Here is a 19,390-nt window from a genome sequence, read left to right on the forward strand (position 1 = left end):
GAAGTATATATTTTACCAAATAAATTTTGTTTCCCAAAATACTATAGATAACATCTTGAGTTACATAAATCAGACAATAGAATAAAAAACCCTCGCAGGTATGCAGATGTTAAACATTTTTATCACTGAAATTATTTATGGCCTTGTATATGTGATCATAAGTGGTATTTTTCAGGTAGCCAAAACTGGATATTCTGTACTTCACTGATTGATGACAAACTACACTGAAATATTTTATATGGATTTATTTCATTATTCCAGCTCAGTCCTCAATGGATTTTATGTATTTCTCATAGGCATCTTCATTCATCAGTTCATCAAGTTCAGCAGGGTTTTCCACAGTCATCTTGATAAGCCAACCTGTAGTCAGGAAATTAAAAAGAAAAACAGTTGCTAATATCCTACAAGAAAGATTCATTCATGTTACTGCCTTAGAAAAGTACTCCAGTAGGTATATAAACCCTGTAACACTGCTAGAATCAACAGGATTTCTTGTGCAGGCAAAACAATGTTTCAATACTTTAAAAAATGAACAAACAACCTGTCATAAGAAATGGCCTTTTGAGTCAGACCAGTTGTCTAATTTAGTACTGTCTCTGACAGTGGCATTAAGGAGAGGCTGTCTGGAAAGAGTAAAAGAGCCTGACCTCTCAGTACCATGAGCTGTTACAAGATCAAAAAAGAGAAATGTGATCAAGGGAGATAGATATAAATTCAACCACAGTCTCTGAAAAGAACACATAACAGCTGTCAGCAAAGACAAGACTACAATAATACTTTCATGTTAAATTTTATTGGGCTTGAACTATATTCAATATATTCCACTTAAGCCTCCACATGAAATAACTGGAAGAACTAGGAACTGCAGAGCCATTTGTGATAGCAAGAATCTAGGTGGTATTCATTATTGAAAGATAAAAATGACATCTTACCATCTTGATAACAAGATTTATTGACAAGTCCTGGATTATCTGCCAGGGCAGCATTAATCTCAGTCACTTCTCCTGAGAGAGGAGAGTAGAGTTCACTAGCAGCTTTCACACTTTCCAAAGCTCCAAACTCATCTGAAATACACAATATGATTGAACGCTTTTAAGAGGAGAAAAAAAATGTATTATTACAGTTGATACCCCAAAATTACTGAGTCTGAATAGTCATAGAAAAATTAGAGCTTGATATCAATTAGATGTTTCACATCATGCAACTCATGAAATGCATAACTGCAGAATTACAAATCAGCCAGCCTAAACACTAGCACGTCCAAATCAAAGCATAAATACTTTAAAAACAGAGCACAGATAAAATCATTACAAAAAGATATTTCAAATATTTAATTTTTAAATAAATGTCTTCACAGTTTAATAAGCATGTGTTTTCTGCTACCATGCATGGTCCGACATTGAGAATTTGAAAGTAAAGGTGTCTCTTGTAGAAATATCTGAATTTATTTTGCATCCAGAAGATTTATAATGATATTAATGAACATAAAGATTACATCATAAAATTCATCTTTGCAAAGGAGAGTGGGATAAATAGAATAATTACTTCATTAGAAATCAGAGCTGAAACTTACCATGTTTACTCAATTTTGTCCCAATTTCTGGAAGACTACAGTAAACAACATCCCCTAATGCTTCCTTAAAAGAGAAACAAGCAGACATTAAAGAAATTATACATAGGAGAGTTCTGATACAGTAACTCTAGAATCTGTATATAAGTAATCTCTGCCTCTAAATTTAGTTCTCATTCTTTAGGGACTGTGTATTTTTCGAAAAAATTGTTTTGTTTTCATGCCCCAAATGCCAAATTATTGTTTATCTATTACAGTGTTAATAACCCTCAGGCTGAGTTGCAAGGTTTATATACAGATTTCTTCAGGCAGAATGAGAAATAACATCTGCTGATCTTCTTAGCATCAGCTAGAGTAACAACTGTTTTAAAGGACAAAGTTCCCAAAGATTTGAGGGAATTCTCTTTTTGTTACAAAGCACAGAGCATTTACTTCCAGTGCAGTTTGAAAGAAAATGCAATGATTCCTCCCCAGAGACACAGACAATAGGAGAGCTGTTAGCATACAGTTTGTCCTACTGAATTAATAAGGAGCCTTATCACCATAAGAATCAGCTCAACCAGAATAGGCTCTGACAAACGTACCCTATCTCACAAAAGACTAGTGTTCTTACAGAGTATGAGTGTTATTTACAGAAAACTGAGATTCCGGGAAATGCTGCTTGTCCTAAGAAACATTAATTCTACTTGATAGCTTCTCACAGTAGATTTTCTTTAGTTTCACATATGGTGAATCTCTGTCCTGAATTTGCCTGTGACTATTCCAAATCAAGTACTTGCACGAGAACAAAACAAGACAAAAAATCTAAAGGAATTCCTATCCTAGAGTAAGAAATATATGCCATGTTGTACTTCTATGCACAACTGTTCTTTAGCAAGAGGGATTGCATTGTATTCATGTTCAAGGGAAAACTGCCCTAAAAAGTGCATCATACCCTATAGACATGAACTCCTCAGGCCTATAAAAGCTGAAGTAATAAAGAAGGTTTTAAATTCTGCTAAACCATTAAATTTCTCATCAAGTTCAGCTCTCCATAGGCTCAATCTGAAGCGATTAAGAATTTATCAGAATGCTGAAGCAGCATTCACTTCACAAATAATGTGATAGATCCAAGTCCAAAAATCGCGCTCAGTGTATAGCGTATGCAATTAGAACAATAAAACCCAGTAACTGTCCAAAGAGCAAGGACAAGAGCAGGTATGTGGAAATAAACATTGCAGACTTGGGTAAGGGGGAGGGATCAATACCTGTGCAAAATTGCTGATTCCTACTGTTCCAATGCCATTTTCAACAGATACCCATTCATGCTTGTCTGTGAATTTGCGGGCTAAAATGAAACAAACTTGGTATTTCAGAAAGAAGTGACATGTTGCTCACTTAAATACAGTAACACATTTGCAGCCTTAAACTGTGGGGGTTTTTTACTGGTGTTAGTTTTGTTCGTTTTTCTTGGAAAATATTTTAAACAGCACATACAATTTACAGAAGCATTTTGTTCTGCTCATGACACGCTCGGTGAGATGGTGGAAGCTCACTAGGTGTTCTGCTGAGAGCGTTACCAGGGCTTGTGCAATCATCTAGAGACCGATAATGTACAGGAGCAAAAGGAGTAGTTCTACCTCAAACAAAAGTATAAATCTAAAGCATATATGTGTACTTTACTCATAGTTATGCATTTCTGTGATAGCTTAGTGGCTTTTCAAGCATATTTAGTGCTTGTTTCTGATAACCACTTTATTATTGCTGGGAAGGTCAGTGTTAGTGAGTCGTTAGAAACAGTGTCAGCATTACAGCATCTCATTCAAAGCACTTAAACAGAGCCAGCAGCTGAAGAAAAAAGGTTGCAACCTAGCTAGCAAAAGTGGCTGATTTCCTTCCCTCCCCCTGACATTTCCTACAGAGTCTATTTCTCCCTGTTTAATGTTGTCACAGATCTGTGTAAAATTAAGGCAAATTAATACAGGGCAAATTAACAAGGCGACTCGTACAGGCGACTGTTACTTAAGAGAGTTTGCTCTCTGTTAATACTGTTACTGTGAGAAGAACACAGTTATTCTGTATAGTTTTAAAATAAGCATAATTAAGACCCTGTTAAGTCTTTTCACAGCAATCTTACAATTCTACATATATTTTAGATCTGTAAGATTCAGAGCAGCTTGTACTAGCTTTTACTAGAAGCAATTCTTTTTATAAAGCCATACGGAGAAACATCACAAGAAGTAATTGAAAGAGGCAACATTTTTCTTGCCAACATTTTACCTGGAACTTTTCTTCCTCTGAGCATGTTCAGCTTGCTTTGTTTTCTCACTTCTATAGTTTCCCCACATATACTTTCTTCCCCCCACTTTTTTAATTAATGTATTTTTAATTTTCACTTGTAGCACCTATCCAATCAGGTAAGGGATGTTCCAGAAGCTGGAGAAGATAACTCCTTAAACAGAGCTCCCTGAGTGATTAGTGACAGAGTAGTACAGCTGGATCTTCCTTTTGAGTTCAAAATTCTCCTGTCAGGCTCTTCCTCTAGGCTGGACTCGTTATACCCACCAGAGAAACTACTCTGCTGCAAATCCTTCTGTATTTTCTAAACTTGTACAGGAAGGAAAACAGAAGTTCTCGCTGTAGACCTCCTAAAATCTTTCCAGTGTAAGTCAGTCATATTTTAAGCTGTTTCAGTTGTAGTGATCCTCTTATTTACATCTGAACACGTGTAAGGGAAGCAAGTCTCAGATAAAATGGTTTGTCTTTGAAGATGGCCTAAGTTCTATAGACCTCAGTACAGCAATACCTATTTTTGCAAGTACAGTACACAAAGAATTTTGAGTAAAATGCAAATGTGAAGTATTTTTCCGTGAATTATCACTCAAAAAAACTCAGAGAATTTCAGCTAGCATTATTTATACCTACATAAATCTCTCAGGACACAGTCTAATGAACAGAAGAAATCAAATGTCTTAAATCATTTTAGGTCAAGACATTAAACCCATGGGTAATAGGAATTCCATTGGAACCATAATGAACCATAAGAACAGAGAATGACACAGAATCTCAAACCCAAGCTGAACATTTGTGACATTACACATGTCACCAAGAAGCCAAACAATATCTTTTTATGTGGGATAATAATGTTGTGTAAGATTTGTTTATAAAGCAAAGTTAAAAAAAAAAAAAAAAAAGAAAACCAGAAGACTTCCATGATCAGTTTGGAACATAGTGGTAAAACGTTTTCAACAGTTCTTAGAAGAGCACATAAGCTTCTTGTAGGAGGAAAAAAAAAAGTGAAAATTAAAAATTCTAACCATGTAACAAAAAACACTGCAAATAAAGTAAAGGTCAAATTAAAAAGAGTTAATAAGTAATCTCAAAATTTGAACTTTGAGCTTACGTGATCAGTCCATTAAAGAAATCAAATTAAATGAATATGAAACATCAAAGCATACCAAATCTCTTCTGTGAGCATTCTTTTTCAGAAGAGCAGCTAGGTTTACTCTAGCTTCATTCATTTCAACGTGCCCTTGGTTTCAGCTTCACTAGTACATTCCGAATTCAGACCTTCCTTTAGTTCAGCCTGCCTCTAGGAAATATTTCATAAATATGTACCTGAAGAGTGAAGGAAAACTCACACCTCCACAAAGAGGCATACAAAATTTTTCCTCTCTGCCTAAAACAAAAGTATAATTTATGTTATTCCTTCAAGTTACATCTATAGAAAAACAATGGGTACATTAAACAATAAGAATAGCGGGGAAAAGCTTAGATCTTGACTCACTTAATTTGCAAATAATGACTAATTAATGTTATTTCTTTCACTTGCAGCAGAAGGCAGTTACACAGATGGGTTAAAAGATTATCTGGAAGGAGATTTATGACCTCTTCTTAGTGGCAGTCATTACTCTTATAGCATATTCTCCTCCTCTTCTTACTCCACTAGAGCACCACAGGTTCTGTTTTTCAGATTGCTATGGCTAACTTTCATTCAAAGAGAACTTCGACAGCAGCAGATACTTTCAGAATTAACTACATTAAGCGTAAAATCACACTAATCAAGTCCGTCTCCTGCCTTACCACTTCTGTAGCTATACTGCCCAAGAGCTGGTGAGACAGAGCCAAACTTCTTTAGCCCAAATGTGTCCAAGGCCCTGAAAATCTGGCTCAGGTTCCTGGGCAGCTGATGCCAATCTGCTGGGGCTGCTGCAGGCCTGTGTCCTCCATCCACCCATTTTTGCCCCTTTCTTGTACTGCTGCTGATGCTCCTTGGAGCTATCAACAAGCTGTTTCAGCACGACGAGCCCAGCAAAAGCTATCTGCTTTTTTTGTCAAGTTCGTTTTCTCCTCACTCGGCCCACTCAGTGAAGCCCGCAGCTGGGGCCAAAAGGGGACAGGGACACTTTGCTAAAAAAACACAGCATGGAGAGAAGCTTAAAAGTTTTCTGCTAATTAAGGGAGGTGAACCAGCTCCTCAGGGGACAGGGAACTGGGAGAGCATCAGCACCAGGACAAGGGACAGGTGAAACCTGCACTGCCAAAGCAGGGAGGCACTAATTGCCCCCCACAGCTACAAGCCCTTGCAAGGCCTCAGCCATCTTGCGAGGCTTTGCCCCGCTCCCCGCACGGGCACCCCTGCACCGGCGGGCGGGGATGGCCCGTCCGGGGTCAGCGCTGCTCAGGAGCAGCCGCAGCATCCCGCTCCCCCCGGCCGTGCCCCTCCGAGCCGCAGAGACAGCTAAAACACACCACCCGCCTCGCTACGAAGCGCTTCTGCACACCGGGATCTGGCAGGCGGAGGTTTCGGCTTCGGGGCTGCTCGGCGCACGGAGCAGGGGGGGCACTCCGGCCCTCCCCGGCTACCGCTGCCGGACAGGCGGCCGCGACCCGCGGCGCCGCCGGCACCGCTCCTCCGCGGGCTGCGCCTGGCGGCGAGGTCCAGCCCGGCCCGCACCACCTGAAGGCCGGCCCGGCTGCAGCAGCCCACCCTCCCCTCCCGGGAGCGGCGACTCCTCGTAGAACCGGGCCGCTCTCCCGCTGGCCACCGTGCGCCTCCCTCCCTCCGCCCCAAGGCCGCCACTCACCGGACAGCACCAGCGAGCTGGTGGCCAACCTCCGGGCCGCGGGCACCCGCAGCGGCGGGAGGCGCGGGCAGCGCGGCGCCAGGACCGGCCCAACCCGCCGCAGCGCTCGCCACGCCATCTTTGCCGGGGGCGGGCGGGCGCGGGGCGGTGCCGCGAGGAGCTCCCGCCTCGCGGGGGCGGCCGTTACCGCGCGCGGGAGGGGGCGGCTGCCGGCGGGTCCCGTCAGCGGGCGGCGCGGTGCGTGACAGGGGTCGGCGGGCGCTGGGGAGCCGTGGGGCAGCCGCGGAGCGGGGCAGCTTCGTGTCCCGCCGGCAGGCGCTGGGCCGGGGCCGGGAGCAGGGCGGGAGGCGGCCCGCGGCGCTCGCCATCTTTCCGCGGCGCTTGCTTGGCGGAAAGCGAGTGGTTTTACCCAAACGGTGCAACAAACGCTCAGTGTTTATTAAACACGGGTGGTAAGTCTACAGGAAGCGCACGTGGGACACTTGATCTAAGGTTCAGCGTTATTTCTTCGCAAAAACTCCATAATAACATGATCAGCAACAGTTTATCGTTGAACGCCACAGCATTTCAGCCACAAGCCGCGATGACCTAAGTGTAGCCACTGCAGCTGATAGATAAAAAGTAAAGCTTTCACCCACAAACAAAGCGACTTTTCATTATGGTTATCATTTAATTGTTGGCAGGTTATTCCAGTTGATCACTAGTGACCAGCTTCTCTTCATTCTTGCATTTAATCCCGAAGAAACTGAAAAGTTTCGTTAGCATTAGATCAACAATCTCCTCTTCTTCTGAAGCCTAAAATAACGAGAAGTTACTTAGATACACAGAAGCAGATACAGCCTCTGCTGAAGCCAGAGAAAGTCACAAGAGAAAATCTCTACTTGAGGTGAAATAAGCCAGCTTTCACTCTAAGCAGAACAGGAGTAACTGCCAAACCAAAACAGCATGCAAATATTTTTATCGAGACAAAAGTCCCAGATGAGCATAGGTGAGCATGGACATTACAGAAGTTTTGTCTCCGTCAAAGTCCATGGAAATGCTGCTACAGCACCCTGCCAGCTCCCATACAGCTAATGGTACGTACAATGAGCCACCCACCATTTCTAGATGAAGTAAATGAGAAAAACTAAATATATCTTGCTTTCTATTGACCGTATGCTTTGTTTTCATCTCCCTTGGCTTTATTTAAAACATAGAGGAATTTTGGACAGTACTGCACTGGATTTCACAATTCTATCAATAGCTTGAATGGGTCAGGCACTCAGAGTGACATTTTTAAAAGGAGCTGTAAAGTCCTCATGGACTTTAGTAGCAGTCTTGGCACTGATTTCAATGGAGCCAGGCACAAGTCTAAGACTTTTTTGCTGGATTTAGTATGTGAACAGAAGGCTACAAATCAGATCTTGTATAAATCTGAACCAGGGACTTGTCTGAACAGGAATGGACAGCATAAATCTGGAAAATCTGAAGTGTGCTTTTGAGTAAATGTTGACTTCTTAAGAGTTGGGCTGAGTTTACATGGGTTTCATCCCATGGTGGAATACCTAAATCATGAGTAAGCACTACACAATAAATGTTAAAAATGGCAGGAGAGCTTAGATGAACACACCTGGTAGTGCTTCTGCTCCTCACTAAAAGCAACCAGAATCACCGAAATGAACAGATTGAGTACCACAAACGTCATGAAAATTATGCAGGATCCAATTAAGAAGGAGCCTAAAATTGGATTGTAGTCCAAGACCTGTAGTATTCATAAGGTAAGACATCATATTTTGATTGTAAAAAGAAACAAACAAAAAAAGCATACATACAAGCAGTTAAGACACAATAAGGAGTTTGTCTCTTTGAAAATCCTTGTGGCTAATAAATTATGCTATATGTATTATAAATATATATATATATAAACATTTTCTTCTTTAGTCACTTTCCTATGTTGATATGATATAGTACAAAGATGGTAGAATATTTTTTATATGTATGAATATGGGCAATCTTTGGGGTTAAGTATTTGCATTTGATTGTAATGGTATGAAAGTTTCATGTGAAAGTTGACAAGCCTGGAGATCTGTTTGTCCACAGAACAGCTGAAGCTCCGTCATGCCTCACCTTTCAAAGTATAGATGAAATCTCTGCATGCTTTTATTTTATTTTATTATATGCTTTACAGAGAAGCCCAGTCAGACTGTCATGAACATATATAAAGTAAGGATTGTGTAAAAATCCAAAACCCTAATTTTCATGTAAGCTATAACATAGGAATATATTTTCATGATTAACAACATGAGTGGGATGTAGAGGTGAAATACTTTGTGCCCAATGACTGATCTTCAAAGCTACCCTGTTGGATTCATGGTCTAAAAACACCCACTAGGGAGGACTTCACAGTCAGAGATGTCTGAGAATTAGCTTAATCCACAAAGAGCTGTTCAAAGGATATTGTGATATTTGAAAGAACTTAATGAAAAAGCCAAGAATAATAAAAATAAATGTAACATAAGGTTCCCTTGTGGAAGGCCTTGCCTTTCTTGGGAAGTTGATGGGCGTGTGCTCAGAACAAATGCAGGGCATCGCTCACGTTTCCATCTGTAGCTTTCTAAGGAAATAGCTCAAAACTTTCTGTAATCAGTAAGTAACATATCTAGTTAAAATGTGAACACCTTTCTCAATGAAAGGTTCGTTATGAGTCTACTGATGGTCAAAATGGGATGTGAGATATATTTCACTTTGTCTTTTTCGTGATGAGAAAAGGTGGCTGCTTTAGGAAGCTGTGGAGCTTGCTTGCAAAATTAGATTAGTGTCTAGCATTAATTGAAAGTCTTTCTAGTTGCTGGGTCAAAGCATACGTGATTGCTGAGATGCTAATTATACAGTGATAAACTTCTCAAAATTAGAGGTGGTACCTCCTCATAGTTGAAGATTCCCAGCTGAAGACTGACCATGGTCTCTGCTGAATCAAAGAGAGTTTTGTAAGAATAGAGCTTCCAGCCAAATATCAGGTTTGTCTGCAGAGGAAAGAAGGCATATCTTGTGTCATGATCAGAGTCCTTGCTGCAAAATCAGCTAATGTCTTGCTGCATTCAGAGAAAGCCCTCCTAGCTTTTCATCACAGCCATGAAGCTTTTTTTGTGTTTTGCTTTTTTTTTTTTTTTGTTTACAAACAGGGGAAAAAAGAGACAGTCACAGAAGATGATTAACCTAGAGCTAAAAACTGGATTCACACTTTCTGAATGTGTTTAGCTGTAAGACCTTTTATCATGGATATGAGAATGTCTTATATCTGCTCAGCTTGTCACTATATAGGTAAAAAATCTGACAAAATGATGAAAGTAATTTAGCACACCTCCAAGGAGCAGATTTATCCCTGCGTAACTGACCAAATTAATCATAGTCACAAACACCTTTTAGTGCACAGATTCTTCCAAACAGGCAACCTCCTTGTTTGCCCTCAGTAACCAAGGTGCTATTTTCTTAATTTCTATCTTGTGGGCCTACTGTGTCTGATTTAAACGGGGGCTGCTGCAGTCTCACCTTTTTCTCCATCCCTCTGCCTCTTTCTTTCACAGCTCCGTTGCTTGCATGGTGTGACAACAGGGTCATGGAACTGATCTCATCACTTATGTTACCTGTTAAGTGTGTGGCCGCACCAGTGCCTAAAGCTACTCAGTTGCTGGAGTGTCAGTGCTGGAGGGAGAGATGAGGAACATGAAATCAGGCAGTGTGAGACTGCAGCAGGTCCCGTTTGTCACAGGATTGCCGTTTACAGGACAGTTTGGATTTGGCTCAGAGGTTTCCACTTTTTCAGTGATTTTGCAATTGAGATGTGCTGAGTTTCCCACATCACTCTGCCAGAAGATTTACACAAAACATTTCAGCTGAAACAGTAAATATACACAAATAGTTGTGGTCTGATAATTCTTTAATTTCATTAGAATGAAAATATTTTATTTGCGTAAAAAGTATTCCTATAATAGGCAGAAAAATAATTCTTTCCCACTTAAAATCTAGCCAAACAGAAATGGCACTTGCTGCATTCTCCTCAGTTTAAGCTTTATCCAGAAAATTATTTTTCCTGCACTTTGTTCATTGTCACACCTATTACATGCAGAGAATCCATTTTTTCATCTTAGTGTTTGATTTTTGTACTAAATTTCAGTTTGCAAAGAACAGACAAGTGAATATTTTAACTTCTCTTTCACTTACACTGAAGAATTGGGCTCCAAGCTGCTACCCTAAGATTTAGATAGGCAGCTTTATTCAGTTTTACATTTCAAAGCTATGTTGCTTTCAGCATTCAGAAATAATTCATTAACCTGACAGTATCTGGATGCAGGCTGCAGCCAACAGAAACCACAGGGGTACTCACAGCAATGGAATAGGCGAGGAACATGATGGCAATAACAGTGATGAATCCAGAGATATCACCCCATGCCCTTCTTAGAGTTGAAGTGATCATGTTTAGTTTAGGGTTGAGCCTCAGGAGATGCCACAGTTTCACGGTGGAGAGAAGCACTAGGAATGCAATCAGGTAGCCAAGAACTGCATCAGCTCTTGCTGTTTCATTAAAGCTTACACAGCTGTTAGAAAAAAAGAAAAGATGCAATAGACCATGCACAGAGAAGCCTTTGAAGTGCATAAATGAGTATGCTGGAAAAGCCAGTCCTCTGTCCTTGTTCTCAGTGGACAGCTAACTTGAGTTCTTGCTTGAATGTTCCCATCTGTACTTCCTGCTGTGTGCACACAAAAAGCTCAGTTGTACAGGGCAGAGTTTTTTTGTAACAGCATTAGCCAGAGCTGAGAGAGGGTCTAGGCTGTAGCCAAATGCTGCTCATTTTAGCAAGTCACAGTTTAAAGGCAGCTAATGTGAATTTACTGTCAAATTCTGACCCTTACAAAGGAAGACAGGCATGTGTAGCTGAAGAGGATGGGATTACTGGTGCTGTGCAGCTAGCAGGATGCACTAGCTGTGACAGGATTAACTAATTTGCAACAAGTTGTGTGAGAAGTGAAGTAAAAGATTGGAGGTCAGAACTGTGATCTGTGACTGAGGCGAGTCAAGTCTTAATGTTAGCTGAAAAAAAAAAGCTTGGTGGTACTTATATTTACTCTTTATAAAGGCAGCACATTGTGTGTACTTACAATTTTGTTTACAACAGAGGTGATCACAAAAATATAAATTCTGTATGCTAATGTAGCACATGACGTATACCTATATGGTATATGCATGCTGCATTAGCAAGAATGTAGGGCTCAGGTTAAAGGGAGTGTTTGTTCTTTCCTCTCATTCAGCACCTGTGAGGCTGATCTGGAATACTGAGCCCAGCTTTGGGCTCCCCAGTGCAAGGAGGACATCGAGTCCAGTGGAGGGCCACTGGGATGGCTGGGAGTCGGGGTACAGGACATAGGAGAGAAGGATTTGGGAGCTGGGTTTCTTCAGCCTGGAGAAAAGAAAGCTAAGGAAGCTGGCTGCTAATTGCTGTCTCCAACTACCTAGTCGGTGGTTATAGAGAGGATGTAGTAAGCCACTTGCTGGAGGTGCACAATGAAAGGACAAGAGACAACAGCCACAAGTTGCAGCAAGAGGAATTCCAGCTGGACATTCCAGCTGAAAAAACTTTTTTTCTCCCACAGTGAGAGTGGTTCAGCACTCGAACAGGGGTCTGAGGAGGCTGTGGAACCTCTGTCCTCGGAGATGCTCAAAATTCAACCAAATAAGGCCCCCAGTAACCTGATCTAACACCAAAGCAGGGGGTTGTAGCAGAGACCTCCAGAGGTCCTTTCCTTCCTAAATTATCCTGTGATTCTATGACCTCTTTCCTATGTGACCCTTTTTTAACAGATGTTGTCGCTGTCCATTCTGTATTAAATAAGCCATTATTGTCTTCTGACCGATGGCTTTTTACAACAAAGAATGAGGCAGATTATGTACTATCTGGATGGATGTCCTGCAGCAGAAAGGCTTGTTGATTCAGAAGAAGGCGATGCACATAGGGAACTAGCAGCTAGGCTAGGGAACTGGGTGCTCAAGTCTGCTGGATTTTATTAGAGCAATATCAGAAGAAAATCGTATGGCTGACACACATCTAAGCCCTGAAATACTTCCATGCTTTGTGAATGTAGCCATAGAGGGTAGCACTATCTAGCACAGACAAGCTGCTGTCTGGGAAAAGGAAAGATCGATTTGTTTCTGCGTAAGTAGCACCAACAAAGGATGCACTAACTAGCATTAGTACTTACTCCTCTTTGTGTTCCTGATAGTAGCTGATGTCTCGGGTCCCAAGGATTGTCCGCTTCACAAACACCGACAGGGCACTCCAGCTAATCAGTATAATGGCCATCTCCAGGAGATTCCACTTGCTGTGGAAGTATCTCCATCTCAGAGTCTTCATCAGTTTTCCCTGTGAAAAGAGGAGTTTTACTGTTTCAGACTCGTGACTCCGTATCATACAATACACTTCTGAAGTTTAGGGCTATCGCCTCTGCAATAAAGCAGAGCATTGCACATCCATAAAACTACATCCTGCACTGATTTCTCCTTATCTTTCTCAAAAGAAGCATTCCAGCCAAATCAAGTGTTGTCTTCCCATTATTCAATACAGATACGGTATCTGATTCAGTCTTCCATTGGTGCAAATCAGCAGCAGTACTACTGAAATCAAGTACAGTCCTAAAGTTTCTGTAAGTGAAACCAAAACCAGACACAAGGTGATGCTGTCAGCTGAGCCTTCCATTGGGTCTCACCTGTACTATCATGTAGTACACAATAAAGAGGAAATAAATTACTTCTGCTGCAACCACAAAGATGTGGAGACTGTTGGTGTACGGGTAAAGCCGGATACTTTGCAGCTCCGCTCTTGTGAAGAAGGCCCCTAGAAAACAAACAATGTTCATCTCAGTGCTCTAACAATTACATCTTTCTGTTTGCATTCAAACAATGTAGTTCACCAGTGAGACTTCTGTACTCACATTCACATCAATGTGAGACTGAATCCAACTATCAGACTAAGATTTAGACTTGATTATGTGAGTAGCCTTGTGAGTGTTCTTTGAAATTTTCCTCAAATAGGAATTTCAGGCAGTCAATGTCTTTTAGAGTGCTAGTGCTCTCTTGTATGACAGTATGATATTAATCCCAGCAGGGCTGAGTTTGGATTGGACTACAAATGCAGAAATGTAGCAGGAGGACCTGGAGATGTAAATCCGAATCTCATTCTAAAAAGAAAATGAGCTCAGCTTTGTCGCCTGGTTTGGGCATTTTCCAATACTAGGACAGCCCTGAGGAAGGCTACTGCTCAGAATAAATGTTTTTCTATGGCCTTCAAACTAGAACCTAGTCTCACTATTTTCTTTATTGTATCCAGATTATGTATTATATGATTACACGGCTATATATTAGAAGTCTTCTGGAACAAAAAAGACAGACTCTGTTATTTGTACTTTTTGTCTTAATATTGTATTGATTAGCTGAAATTATTAGGAAACATCATTTTTCTTGTTCCTGTTGTGTAAATTCTGGAGATTAAGTTTCAATACCATGTTTTCTTCATCAGCAGATGACCACAGCACAAGCAAACATAAGATTATTCCATTCTGGTTTGTATGACTGTGATGCTACATTTTTCCTAATTGGTTCATAAATGTTGCATTGATTTTGTCATTATTAGATTTATTAAAACACTTGTGTTTACTGACTCAAGAACTAGGTAAACATTGACAGCACGTAAACCTGCACTCTGGAGGTGCATTGCTTGCTGTCTTCAGAAATGCGTAACTTAAAAAAGGTTCTCACCTAAAGCATCGGTTTCAAACATCAGGCTTATAATGCAGAACAGGTTCACATTGGCATTGTAGACTGTAAATTCAACAAACACTGCTCTTGTGAAGGTGTCTAGCCAGACGTTGTTGAAAAGGTACTGGAGAATTCTGCCAAAAAATGTATAGCCAGTGATCTAACTCATACAGGAGAGAGACAGTACCACATGGAGAATAGGAGTGTTTGAATATTATCACAGAGAAAGAGTAAACCAGAGGTAAGATGTTCAAGAGGACATCTGGTCTGTCAAGTCTGGAGATAGGGGGTATTTGTACTATTAGTCTAGGTGGTAAGTTTCTTTTTGGCTCCTCTGGAGAAGCAGGTACCAGATACTGGCCAGTGCTAAACCTGGGATGCCTCAGGTATCTGATCGTTTACCTCCTATAGGTTCCTGTACAAATATGGGTATCTCTGGCAACATATAGGTTATCTGTAAGTTTGGGTCTCTCCCCCATGGGATACTGCTTCCTGCTTATTTATCTCGGGTCCCTTATCTGCCCAATTCTTTTTCAGTCCTAGGCTTCAAGGCCTCATTTTCTGTTATTTCACTTTCTAAAGTATTCCCTGTTACTATTCATATTCACACACAGGAGATGACTTTCAGTGCAATTTCACTAACTCTCCTCCTTTAAGGTAGATACAAAATTGTCTGCAAGGATCTAGGGAGTATAAACACTAAAGAGAGATAAAGAAGCTTCACAGATCTTACTGATATGAAAACAGGCAAACATATAGTTCAAGCGTAATAACAAGATAACATAGGATTAACATAACAAGATTTAGGCTAAATTATTTTCTCACAACCATTGACGTCCCCTTAGACAATTCAGTATTAGAAGTTAAAGGCTAGACTAGATCCAACACTGGCGTAATACATTGGTAGGATTGTTTTACTAGTTTTTCAACATTATGTATTTCTGCAGCTATGTAAATCTGGAATCCTTGCATGTAGGTTAGGAGAAAAGAGTTCTAATTTTGGATCCTGGTTGTTACCTAGCATGCAGCAAAATGATAGGAACATGAACTACAATGATGGCACCACAGTAATATCTACAATATCCAGCACAACGCACAGCAGGAAAACTCAGGATGCAATCTGAAATTAATCTTAAATAGGGTAGAGGACAGAGCATCGTTGATGCTACAGCAGATACACTAATAATTTACAAGTCTACGAGTGGTACCTGGAGGCATTCTTAGGGTCAGTTCCCAGGTGGATCACATATCCCCCTCCCCTGTAGATGGCAAGTTTGCCCCAGCTGGGGTGCCCTCTCAGTTTGGACTGACTCTGATACTGCCACGCTGAGCCCAGGTCAGAGGAGTTATTGAAGACCGAAGTATTCCAGTGTTCCCCATAATCTGATGTATCTTCTGTTTGTAGGGAATATGGAGCATGGCATTCCTGAATCACACGCTGGAGTTTGGGAGAAATAGGGCAGGTGTCTCCTTTCACTCTTACTTGGCGAATTCGAGCACTACCCACCAGCTTGGAATTGCCATCTGTAATGAATCCTACACAGGAGATGGAAAAGAGCAGCACTGGCAATATGACACAACTACTAACAATATTTCTTCATCTCATATATGATTCACTGATGCATAATATTTTGCTATAGAATCTTTTCTAAAAAGAACAGTAAGCAAAATAGTCATTGATATTAAGCCCTCGTGTTGATTTGAACTGAGTTCTTAGATAACATCCATAGATAACAGAGTTCAGTATCACTACGTATCTGTCTTTTATACGGAAGGAAACTGAGGCCTGGAGGAAAAAAGTGGTTTGCTTCGAGTCACACAGCTGAGTAGCTCTATGCAGTGTTCACCTGGCCAGAGTTGCTCAGTGCCTGTCATGTCCCATGAACAACTCTGCTAATGTATTTCAATATTTAGTCTTAAAAATGAGCTGGAAAATGGATCGTATTTATTACTGGATATGGCTAGACAGAAACATGGTGATGTTGTGTAATTAGCCTTCACATTGACCTATGTCGTGATGCAAACAGCGCTCTCCTGAGGAAAAGCTTTATAGTGCCACCTATTTGCCACTCTTTTTTTGAATTATGGAAAGAAACTTGTGTAAAACTGAGGCATATATCTGAATACCTGGAATAAGTAATGGAAAAGGTGGAAAATGTAAAATTACAGTGCAGAACTTTTGGTTTATATTAAAGATAAGGAAAATATCAGGGCACATTAAACTTGAGGTCAGGCTGTGGGCTTTTTGTTATCCAGTAGTATTCATAGTATAAGAATCCACACCAGTCTTATGCACTCAAAGCCTCTTTCTCTGGTCAAATATGCATGTGCAAGTTAGGGAGATGTATAAAAGATAATGTTTCAGAATCTGGCAAGCTGAAGTGAAACAACATGACTCTGCACCTTTATATGATCCATAAAGATTTTTGACTAAGGTAGTGTTTGCCCACGTGAAAAAATCCTGGTAACTGTAGACATCGTGGAATCCATCTGTAAAGCTGTTCTCAATGTGTTTGTTTAAGTAGTAGGAATTGGGATCTCTCTGCCCATAGGCAACGAGTAACAACATCCATAAAAACCCCAGATAGGCTGGAAAAAAACAAGAAGAGACAGCACGTGTGAGCTCAGAATTAACACTGCTGTTCAAAATAGATTGCACGACTGATTGCTGCTGTCATCACTTTTTAGGTTAAGGAGATGCTTTGCTAGACTCTGGCTGACCAGTGCTAATGAATTTACACAAGCTGCTTCAATGTGCTGCAGATTAAGCATATCACATTAGGAATACGAGTAGCGGTCGAGAAAATAAGTGGGAAGGCTGGCTAAACACCAGTAGTGACAGCTCTAAATAAAATGAGTAGTCTAACTTTGTTTCAAGTGAAGTTGAGGTAATTTTTTCCATTGTTTATGGAGGAAATAAAACTGAGGTATAAACCATTATCTATAGATACTGTCTGCTTTTAGAAAGATGGCCTCCAAAGATGGCCTCCATCTGCTCTTTTGATTTCAACTTCATTTAACTGTTGACCTCCTCCTTTTACCCTTTCTAACTTTTCTTTAACCTCTCATGTGTCTGTAATGCATTTCTTTACCATAAAACCAAGCCTCTACCCACACTTTTGTCTCCAGCTAACGTTCCCACCTCCTCTCAGCTCCAACTGCCACTGAACAGCCTGTCTCTACACTGTAATGGCTGGCAGAAAGCTAAAGATATGCCAAAATCTTTTTACTGAATAAAACAAGATATTCTCCATATGGATAATACCCAGGATTTCTCTGATGAGGGCAAATGCTTTCTGCTCCTTCATGCAGTTGATTTTCATTTTCTCCACATCAGCTGCAGGAGGTGGCCGGTAAATATTGCTTCTACTGTCCCTTCGGGCTCCAAAGAAAGGATTTGAATCACCTGTGAGTGAGAGCAGTAAACCCTGGAATTAGTCAATGGATTGTCTATGTCCTGCTTTTTGTTTCTTTGGACATTATAAGGAAATGTTTCTATTTAATGCTTTCCCTTAGGAGGACAGGGGATGTGTTTTTAACACTTAGTATAGTAAGGCAAGCTGGGAAGGGAAGGAGCTCACAAACACAGTGTGTTAGGTTTACGCCCAGGTGTAGTCCAGGTGTCTCTCTCTAGGCTGAGCATCTCAGAAGGTGATGTATTCAGAGCCTGAGACTGATCAGAGAGGAAGGTGTTGATAAGGATTATTTGCTGTGCCTTAGGACTCCTGTCTGCTGCTATCAGCTTTTTTTTGGACATGATTGTGTTTGCAGAAGCCACTATTTGGTTTATGGGAGTAATACAGACTATTGTGGTTGTGGAAAACTACGTATACTGAGGACTTTCATGTCATAAGACTTAAAGGAAGTGGGAAATTTGCTTGAGAGACAACTTGAGTTTTAGGTATGCTTGTCAGATAAAGATCTACCAGTCTAGATGAAGAGTGCATTTTGCACGTTTATTTTCACTAGGCTGTGGAATAGTTACAGCCATAAATACTGTATGTCTGCACAGAGCTAAAACAAGCCTCCTTGTATATCTGATTTTTCTTATGTCTGACATGAGAGCTAAAATATTCAGCATGGTTACTGCATACTAATAGCACTGACTCATTAATTTTGATTGTAATGGCTTCAGTCAGTTTGCCACATTTTATCATTTTCTTTTCTAGACATTCCTTGAGTGTTGATGGGCTGAAAAGCGATTGGCTATCCAGTTGTACAATTCCTCATCTAGTATGAATCAATATAGGAGAATACTTCTTTTTTCCCTGACATAGACAAGCCAGGGATGGAGGGAAGGAAGGAGTCAAATATCCATATCCTGGCAGCAATAGGTCCTCTAATAATAGGGGCAATCTTAAAACAGGGCTAGGGGAGATTGTGCATGTATTTATATTTGCAGAGGTAAAAACATACAGAAAAAGATAAACAAGAAAGTATTATTCTTTTGATCCGGACTTCTCTTTTATCTTTTTGATCTTGTGGTCTCTTTCATTAAGTGTTCTGCAAGATTTATCGAACCTAAACTTACGCTGGTCTTTATATTTTCTCCAACTGGCACAAAATCAGTTATTTAGGTTTGTTTACACTTCTTCCTTGATCTTGTGAATGCCAGTGGGTAGGTACATAGTCACAGCACCTGTGGATTTAGGGATTTCTACTAATCTTGTCAGCTAAGATTCAGGTATATAAACATAACCAGTGAAGTTCTCAGTTGAGCTGGGTCACATATTTGTGCATAAAGCACTTCAAAAGCTTGGAGAATGCTTCACTTTCTTGAATAATTTATCACTTTACAGATAGTTACCTGGTGCAGATAAAGGCCCATCAATAGCTGTGTTTTCTTCATCCTCATGTTCCACTTTCTTCAGAACCAGAGCAAAAAAAGCAGCAAATCCCAGCACCTGGAAAGAATTATCTATAGACTCACCATATGTCCATTTCATATAAAGAAGCTGAGGCTTTGAC

At 40.6% G+C, this 19,390-nt stretch overlaps 2 protein-coding genes across 2 annotated transcripts in view; both read right to left on the reverse strand.

The window, feature by feature from the left end:
- Window positions 1-230: 230 nt before the first annotated feature.
- On the reverse strand, window positions 231-6,764 carry GCSH (glycine cleavage system protein H). The gene is made up of 5 exons (XM_068411407.1): window positions 6,637-6,764; window positions 2,818-2,897; window positions 1,574-1,637; window positions 933-1,064; window positions 231-360 (listed from the first exon to the last, which is right to left on the reverse strand). Exons 1-5 carry the CDS (start codon window positions 6,752-6,754, stop codon window positions 263-265), a joined length of 492 nt encoding a protein of 163 aa, XP_068267508.1. The 5' UTR covers window positions 6,755-6,764; the 3' UTR covers window positions 231-262.
- Window positions 6,765-7,320: 556 nt separating this feature from the next.
- The window catches only part of PKD1L3 (polycystin 1 like 3, transient receptor potential channel interacting), a 43,411-nt gene continuing 31,341 nt past the window's right edge, over window positions 7,321-19,390 (reverse strand). The window contains exons 33-43 of the mRNA XM_068411605.1: window positions 19,230-19,326; window positions 17,688-17,828; window positions 16,826-17,011; window positions 15,631-15,958; window positions 14,423-14,556; window positions 13,375-13,502; window positions 12,871-13,031; window positions 11,000-11,210; window positions 9,537-9,638; window positions 8,246-8,377; window positions 7,321-7,431 (exon numbers count right to left, since the gene is read on the reverse strand). Coding sequence (XP_068267706.1) covers window positions 7,321-7,431; window positions 8,246-8,377; window positions 9,537-9,638; window positions 11,000-11,210; window positions 12,871-13,031; window positions 13,375-13,502; window positions 14,423-14,556; window positions 15,631-15,958; window positions 16,826-17,011; window positions 17,688-17,828; window positions 19,230-19,326 — 1,731 coding nt within the window. The remainder of the gene's footprint in view (window positions 7,432-8,245; window positions 8,378-9,536; window positions 9,639-10,999; window positions 11,211-12,870; window positions 13,032-13,374; window positions 13,503-14,422; window positions 14,557-15,630; window positions 15,959-16,825; window positions 17,012-17,687; window positions 17,829-19,229; window positions 19,327-19,390) is intronic.

This window comes from Nyctibius grandis, chromosome 12 (assembly GCF_013368605.1).
Source record: "Nyctibius grandis isolate bNycGra1 chromosome 12, bNycGra1.pri, whole genome shotgun sequence".
NCBI classification, from domain to species: domain Eukaryota; kingdom Metazoa; phylum Chordata; class Aves; order Nyctibiiformes; family Nyctibiidae; genus Nyctibius; species Nyctibius grandis.